Consider the following 8,880-nt stretch of genomic DNA (forward strand, 5'->3'; position numbering starts at 1 on the left):
TCTAGTTTCAATATTCGTTCTACTTAACATGTGGTAGAAGTATTAACTTAGAATTTAGAAAATTAATTAACTAATTACCAGGGTAGTATATTTATGTAGTTAAATAGTTAGATTTATATATTTATTTCAACATTCCTACAAAGACTGTGTTACCAAACAGTATTATAAGAATTTTATTTGCTCAAAGTCTGTTTTGTTTTTTATTGTAATAAAAATATACTGAAAATATTTTGCATTTCATTATCTACCTGCCGTATTTATCTATGAAAATGACAGTAGTTTTAAACAACATAAAAAACTAAAATACTGTCTGCATGACTCAGTTGCATTGCAGGACCGCACTTAGCAACAGCACATTAACAATGTATAACGGGAGTATAATTAATATTTTTATATAGATAACACGAATTTACAAACTCCCCTCGTCTCTATATGATTATTTGGTATACACATTTCATAACTTCGATTACAATCAAGTTATCGGCGATTTTTACAATCTTTACATTTAATTAATCATTTTTTAAAATTCCAAATAAAACTACGTTTATTACTTTCTGAAAAATACGGTTATTTATTTACTAACGGCAATACCGGGGAAATAACTAAACTACCTAAAAAAGGCGGAGTCAAAACCTGACATACGGAAACACAAAACTGGTTCAGTGTTGCCAGCTCATTTTTTTTCACACTTATTTGCAGAATCTACGTAAGGGTAAAAAAGCGAAATACTGGTTTATTTTTTTAATTTATATTCCTTCGAGTCTCCTCTATATTTATTCTCATTAATTTCCACTTACTTTCGTGTTTTTTAAAGTTCTTTCACGATTTTTATTGTAAATTGTCCTAATAGGGTTTTTTATTAATGTAAATAATATTCCAAAAATATTTTATTTTTTTATTACTCATCACCCAAGAATATTATTCCATTAAAATCAAGAGTATAATATGTTCTCTTTAACTATAATTTCACACCATAACTGTTAAAACTCTGTTACGGATAATAGCTCACGACAATCTAACAACATCGGTGAAAATAAGTAAGAAGAGAGGTGAGCCTGTAACGGTAATGAACTCGGCTCGGTGTTGGTCTGTGTGTTTCTGTTGATGGGTTAATTTGTTGTAAAGCTTTATAGAAACGGTGGTGGTTAAGAGAAAAAGTGCTTGTGTGGCAGTTTAGTGGACGATATTCTTAATATCAACTGTTTATTATTATTATTATTATTGTTCTCCTTATAATTTTGAGCAAAAAATGTTTTTTACATATTAAAAGTGTCTATATTTGTGCAAAAATTAAAGATAATCTCTTTTATTTTTAACTTCTGCATAATTTAATTCATTTCCGTCTGCCTTCTATATCAGGTAAGTTATTTTTTTGTTATCAAGTTTCGAGTTAACTCGTTCTGCTTTCTATTATTCAACATAAAAGCATTTTGTTTAATTGATATACATATGTAAGGTAATACAAATTTATATAAAATTAATTGATGAAGTTATAATTTTTCAAAATATATTACATAACATCAAAAAGTTTAGTTGTCTAGTTGTAAAAAGTAGGTCATTTACTAAATTTGAAAGTGCTAAAACTCCTTCACGCTGTTGCTATAATTCAATTTTTTATTTTGTTTACGTATAATAACATTAAAAGTTTTTTTATAAATAATAACTTAAAAAAGTTAATTATTCCAAGATAAATTTTGTTATTCAAACTGTTGATGTATCAAAATTAAATTTATCATTGAAGGTGTATTTTTATCCAAACAGATGAACCACGTGAGATATGAAGATTGCGTTTTTTGTAATATTTATAAAGACGGACTTTGTACTTTGTACCTAGAAAACTTAAAATCTCAAATGTCATTTTATTTACATGTTTATATGCGATCTCTATTCAGCCTTCAGAGAAAATTAAATTGAAGATTATCACAAAATCAAAGGCGTAACACATAATTTTTATCAATACCAAATAATGCACCATGCATTTTCGATCATTTTTCTTCCAGAAATTTTACAGTTCCCACCAAATTTAACGAAACTTATCATCAATTAATTCAATATTCCGGCTTCTGAGCTTGTTATTTTTAATACTTTCTATTGTAGCATCTGGCAACAATGTTAAATTTTTGTATTTATTCATGTGAACATATAGACAAATTAGTCGTTTATTTAACTTTGAATTGAAATATATATTAAACGAAAATGCATCTTTATATATGTCGGAAGTAGAACATTCAGTTATCTCTTATCTGTCGCCCGATATTTCCTTTATTGTACTAATGTATCATATTTTTATGTCATTATCTAATCTATTCTATTTATTAAATTCTATCGATAGCGATATTAAATTAGAAATATAACCTTGCACGTGTATAAAACATAGTTGTTTGATAAAGAATCGCGTTTAATTTCTCAATTAGCAAATAACGTCTTTCCCAACAATTACATATTGATAAATAGATACTTAAAAAATTGTTTTTCCTATAAATGAAAGGTGGTGCGACTAAGTGAAACAAATAGTGTATCGTTCTCTCTCTCTCCCGCCTCCGAGCGCTTTAGTTTGTTCTGCGCAATCTTTGCGAGCATGAAGAATGCGCAGTATAGATAAAGTGTCTCGAACGAGAGAGAATATAAATATTGTCGTCACCGTAACGTAGGGACGTTTTTTTCCTATACCATATCAGAGTATTATTACATATATGTTGATAACTGATTGAATAATTTTTTTGTTTTTGATAGTTTTTCGTAGATACCACATATTTATGTTTCTTTGATAGCATTAATTATTTTTATCATAAATCAAATATTCATGTTTTATTTATATAAATAGTGCGCCTATAACTTGAATAATAAATATTTATGACATTATGACACCTGTCAAACTTGTATCTATTGTATTTAATTATTTATGGGACTACAAAAGCAGTCTATTATTGGGACATTTCTCTTCATCTGTACACGTGATTGAATATTGGCGGGTAATTTAATATAATGTCTAAAATAATTTCAATGAAATTAAAGTTCAAGGAATTTAATAAAGCAATTAATTTGAACAAAGCAGCATGTAATATATATATATATTAAGTTATATGCTCCAATAATTATAACTAATCAATTCTCTTTTGTTTGAAACAAAAAAATATATAGAGATGTAGGTATTAATTAATTAATGAGTTCGTTAGCCCCTAATTAACAATTTTACACAACTTGATGTGGTTAAAGTGTAGATATATGTTATATATAAATGATAAACCAATACAAAATTACCTAACTATTACACAAAATATGAATATAATACATATTTCAGGTGAACCAGAATGGCAGAAGCCCATTCTGCTGTGGCATTTTCATTTGCCATCACCCATGAAGGACTTGATGTTAATTTTGATCGTGAAGTTCTTCACTTGGTATGGGAATCAGGTGTAAGGTCTTGGAAAAAGAGAGTAGCAAGATTTCAAGTGAGTGTTTCCCTATATACATTCAATTTCAAATGTTAGTGGTTTTGGAGTATAAAAATCTCATTTGGAAAGTATTAGGTTGTGACGATGTAAATTCTTTGAAGACTCTGCAATTAAAAAAACCATTATATAAATCATTCTATACTGCTTAATTTTTTAAGTTTCAAATTTTTATTATTTTTAATAATGATATTCCAAATTTTAGAATAGTATACACAATGGAGTGTATCCAGGACATTACAGATATCTATTTTTACTGATAAGTTTAGCGATAGCATTCCATTGGGCTGGAGTTAAAGTGCCTTTTAATCTAACAAATAGACTTCTTGATATTCTTCCAGGGTAAGAATTTCTATTACATTATTTGTATATAAACAAATATTCGAATTTAAATGATATTTGTTTTAGGGACACCCTTTTTTGGCAGTTATCTGCTTGCTTCCTAACATCTCTAGTCTTTTGGCTAACAGCGATATATATTCTTAGGTATATTTTAAAATTGTTATTTATGTATAAAGGATGGATGTACGAATCAAGAGCTAGGGGTTCTACTCCTAGTCTAAAAACTAGAATTTGGTTGGCTTTAGTGAAAATATTTAGTGGATGGAATACACCAAGATTATATAGCTATCAAGGATCCTTACCAAGGTTACCTCTTCCAGAAGTGCACAACACTATGCAGAGAGTTAGTATTGAATCAATTTTTCACTAATAATAACTTAACAAGGATTAATTTTTTTTTCAGTACCTTAAAAGCGTTAAAGCTTTATTGGATGAAGAACAATACGTACGTATGGAAAAGTTAGCTACAGAATTCGAAAACGGCATAGGCAAAAAGCTTCAACGGTACCTTATCCTAAAATCATGGTGGTCCACCAACTATGTTTCAGATTGGTGGGAAGAATATGTTTATCTTAGAGGTAGATCTCCATTGATGATTAATTCGAATTTTTACGGCATCGACGCCCTTCTATTTCACCCTACTAAAATTCAAGCTGCAAGAGCTGGTTCAGTAATTTACTCTTTGCTAGTATTCAGGAGGTTAGTCGAAAGACAAGAATTGGAACCTATTCTAGTTCAAGGACTAGTTCCACTGTGTTCTTGGCAGTACGAAAGAATTTTCAATACTACCCGAATACCTGGAAAAGAAACTGACAGAATTGTTCATTGGTTAGATTCTAACCATATTGTCGTTTATCACAAAGGAAGATATTTCAAAGTCATTATATATAAAGGAAGAATATTGAAACCATGTGAAATACAAATGTGAGTATTTTACTTAAAATATAATTTCCACCATACTTGTACAATATGCGCTATTATAATTAATTAAATATAATTTGTTATCAATTATTACAGTATTTCAAATGTACCTTAACCTCTGAGACATTTTATAATGAATGAAATTAAATTAAAACATGTAATTTCAACTAATTTGAATTTGTTGCATCAGGTTATACACTTTTTATGTAAAAATTTCGAAATATGAATATTCAAGATACAAAAAATGGGAAAAAATTGAAGCAGTAATATTGCTATAAGTAATGTTATCAGTAGTTCATATGTACCTTACTTACTGTGGTATGCACAAAATACATTACAAAATATTTAGTTTTTGATTACTGCTTGTATATCAGAAATTGATAACCTCCTATTTTAATTGCATTTGTACTACTATAATTTAGAATACAAATTGATCAATTTAAGATAAATTTTAGTCAAATTCAACAAATTCTGGATGACGAATCGGAACCTTTACCCGGAGAAGAAAAACTAGCAGCTTTAACTGCTGGGGAACGGACCCATTGGGCCACAGTTCGATTGCAGATGTTTAATAAAGGTGTCAACAAATCTTCTTTGGACACTATCGAAAAGGCAGCTTTTGTTGTAGCTTTGGACGATTTCCCTTACAATTATGACCCAGTAAGTATTTTCAAAAAAATACTTTAACTACATAACATCAATCAACTAATTTCAGGAAGACCCTTCCAAATTAGATCAATACGGAAGAATGCTGTTACACGGTAAAGGATATGACAGATGGTTTGATAAATCTTTCACAATGTGTATAGGAACCAATGGACGCATCGGGTTTAACGCAGAACATTCTTGGTAAGTTTCAAATCGATTCAAAATTCTCTCGATTTTTATTTTGAATAATATAGTTTTATCATCTTGAACACGCTGCACCGTTATGTTATAGGGCAGACGCAGCAATTATGTCACACCTGTGGGAATTCTTACTGACAGAAGAAATCGGGGAAAGTCGGTAATAAAACTTTATAAAACAAAAAAAATGTTTTTTCAGGTGATGGATTATCGTAAAGCTACTTTGCTGTTTCTAATTTTTCTGTTTTAACAACAGATACTAATTTAAAATATTCCGTTTGTAATTCGTGTCGTCCGAATCAGTCCGGTCCTGTTCGCTATTTATATTGTCGAGCTAACCTGTTAAGTGACATTTTCTATAAATGTTGACTGCCCATAACCTAACCAGAAGTTTATTTAAATTTATTTTTGTTTAACACATTTCTATCCAAATATTCACATCGTCTCTTGGAATTGATTTTAAAAAATGTTACCTACGAGGTCCACTTGATAATGTAAATAAAGAACAGGGACTGACTGGCCCTTACGTTTTACATAATACTGATTATATAGGATTTATGAATTAATTTGGGGCTATAATTATCTATACAATTCGTGAATTAAAAAATATACAGGGTCTTTCAATTGGAAAAAATTACTTTTCTACGGTTACATGTATATCGTTAGATTTGGAAGATTGAACATGTAGGTCTAATTAAATTGATTTTTTTTTGTAATAGACTATTTTAATTTAGTATCAAAAGCTATTCACCTCATTTACTATTAGGGCAGATAGTCCAACTGTTGGGCATGCTAAAGGGTATATTTTAATAAATTTAAGTATTCTTCTATATAAATCAATTATGTGTATTACTGCATGTTGCTTGTGTTATATTATGATTATATATTTCCTGTTCATGTGTTAATTGAGAAAATAGTGTACAAAAAACAAAAACAGTGATACTGTATCATATTTCAAAAAAAATATATTAAAAAAAGAAAAAAAATGTTTTATAAACAAATAGATGTAGTAATTGGAGCTATCACTGGCTTTTGTTCTGTTTATTCATCATTGTTGACATGAATCAATAATTTTTTATAGATATGACGAAACCGGAAATACAGTCGGTAAACCGGAAATAGTACCGCCGACGCCAGTTCGTTTAAACTGGGAACTTAAGTTCGAAGCACAAGATGCTATTGAAAAATCAGTCAGAGTTGCTAACGAACTTATAAAAGACATAAACTTGCGTATATTCGTTCACGATCATTATGGTAAGGGTTTTATGAAAACTTGTGAAATTAGTCCTGACGCTTATATACAGATGGCATTACAATTGGCGTATTTTAGAGATGCTGGAAAATTCTGTCTCACATACGAAGCTACAATGACCAGATTATACAGGTAAAATCATTTGTTATCATAACAGTAGTTCAAATGTACCTTAGTATCACATATTAATTTAATACGTCATACTGTTCAATAATTCAATAATATGTTTCTTCTTTTATATATGAATATTTGTTTTTGATTTAAATAGAGAAGGTAGAACAGAGACCCTTCGTCCAGTTACTGTGGATTCGGTTGCCTGGGTAAAATCTATGGAAAATCAAAATTCAAACGCTGAAGAAAGAGTTAGATTGTTAAAAGTGGCTTGTAACTCTCATCAAGTGAGAATCTGTAGAATTTCGATTGTACAATTTTTCATAAAATTATGTATCTACTTTTTAGACTGGCTATCAAGATGCTATGTGTGGAAAAGGAATCGATAGGCACCTTTTCTGTCTTTACGTAGTTTCGAAATATCTAGAAGTCGATTCGCCATTCCTCAAAGAGGTGCTAAGCGAACCTTGGAGATTGTCCACATCACAAACTCCACACGGTCAAACGAGTCGTCTCGATCTAAAGAAACATCCCAAGTGTATATCCGCCGGTGGGGGCTTCGGACCTGTAGCAGATGATGGTTATGGTGTTTCTTATATTATTGCTGGTGAAGATTTATTATTCTTTCACGTTTCGAATAAAAATAGTTGCCCAACAACAGTAAGTATTTGTTTACACACTTTCAAATAAGGTTTTGAAATAATAGATAAAATGTATAGCACTTGAGGTTTTCCACATCATATTACAGTTCCAATTCACTCCAGTATATATATGAAAGAACTTTTTGAAATGATCTAATAATTGCTTCCCTTTTAGTTTCTTCCTTCATAATTTTCTTGCCTATAAAAGGCATTTGTGCTTCTTTTCTGGCAAGTACATTGTCCTCTTCTTTTCCTTTGGTACCTGTGTGACCAAGAAGTATAGAGATTTTGTTATTCTTGTCTACTTCCCATACGAGCATTGAGTCGATGATCCTTTAGAACATTGATACCAAAAAGTATGTGGATCTAAAAAAAAACCATTAGCAGGGAGTACCCAATGAGATTATGTCTATTATAAGCTGAGAAGTTTAGATTGTGTCTTGGAGAGTGAAACTACTTCTAGAATTCCTCGCCATTGCAATTTTTCTTAGATAAGAATGTCTTTTAATAGCAAGAATTTTTGCTTGTAAGACTCTGACAGGAGCCTAGTGATAAAGAGTATTTGGTATCAGCTCCAAATACTCTAACATGATCCCTTGTAACGGTTTTTGAACCAAGTATATATAAGAATTTAATAATATTTTGCAGGATTGTCACAGATTTGCTAAAAAAATTGAAGAAGCCCTTGCAGATATGAAAAAGAGTTTCCTCGAATTCAGAACACAAACTGGGAAGAAATAGTATAAATAAATATAGAATTAAGTCAACGTAACTTTATTTTTGATATTACATTTTACTAAACTGACATTACGCAAACAAACCAATAATTATAACTTTTCGATTTTAAATCCTGTACCAGTTTTTTGAAAACTTGCTAAACTAATTTTCAATATGACGAAGAAAGTTGTTGGAAAACAATCGAATAGTTGGAGATATACATAAAATCTGTGGTTTCATTTTCTATTTGGTCTACAATTGCAGATTTTTTGTTTAAAACCAAAATTGTTAAGAATCAATTCAATTATATCGCAATTTATTGTTATTTTGTTATATTTATGTATGGATTTCAATTGAGTGAGTTTTGTATATGTATACAATCTGACAATCAAATAAAGCATTAATCTTCAAATGAGTTAAATTTTAGATCCCCTTTTGTTTCAATACCTATTTGCAGACCATTTGTAGTATTGATTATTCGATAACCGTACAGAACAAAATTTTTATTAGTAGTCGAGTTCGATAACATTGCAGCAAGGAAAAATCTCAGGACACATACAATCCCTCACTACTTTACTATGAACTACTGAAATATATA

General features: G+C 29.9%; 1 protein-coding gene across 2 annotated transcripts; it reads left to right on the plus strand.

Annotated features, from left to right (window-relative positions):
* The first annotated feature begins 479 nt into the window (after positions 1–479).
* On the plus strand, positions 480–8,694 carry LOC130897318 (carnitine O-palmitoyltransferase 1, muscle isoform). 2 transcript variants are annotated; one of them, XM_057806099.1, is made up of 12 exons: positions 480–1,359; positions 3,302–3,452; positions 3,658–3,794; positions 3,861–4,137; positions 4,198–4,718; positions 5,171–5,375; positions 5,431–5,564; positions 5,656–5,721; positions 6,643–6,945; positions 7,082–7,211; positions 7,273–7,584; positions 8,214–8,694. In XM_057806099.1, the coding sequence occupies exons 2-12, from the start codon at positions 3,312–3,314 to the stop codon at positions 8,304–8,306; spliced, it is 2,319 nt and encodes a 772-aa protein (XP_057662082.1). In that variant the 5' UTR covers positions 480–1,359; positions 3,302–3,311; the 3' UTR covers positions 8,307–8,694. The 2 variants fall into 2 exon arrangements, with proteins under 2 accessions (XP_057662082.1, XP_057662083.1); XM_057806100.1 differs by lacking the exon at positions 480–1,359 and adding an exon at positions 2,157–2,972.
* The last annotated feature ends 186 nt before the right edge of the window (positions 8,695–8,880 follow it).

This window comes from Diorhabda carinulata, chromosome 8 (genome assembly GCF_026250575.1).
Source record: "Diorhabda carinulata isolate Delta chromosome 8, icDioCari1.1, whole genome shotgun sequence".
NCBI classification, from domain to species: Eukaryota; Metazoa; Arthropoda; class Insecta; order Coleoptera; family Chrysomelidae; genus Diorhabda; species Diorhabda carinulata.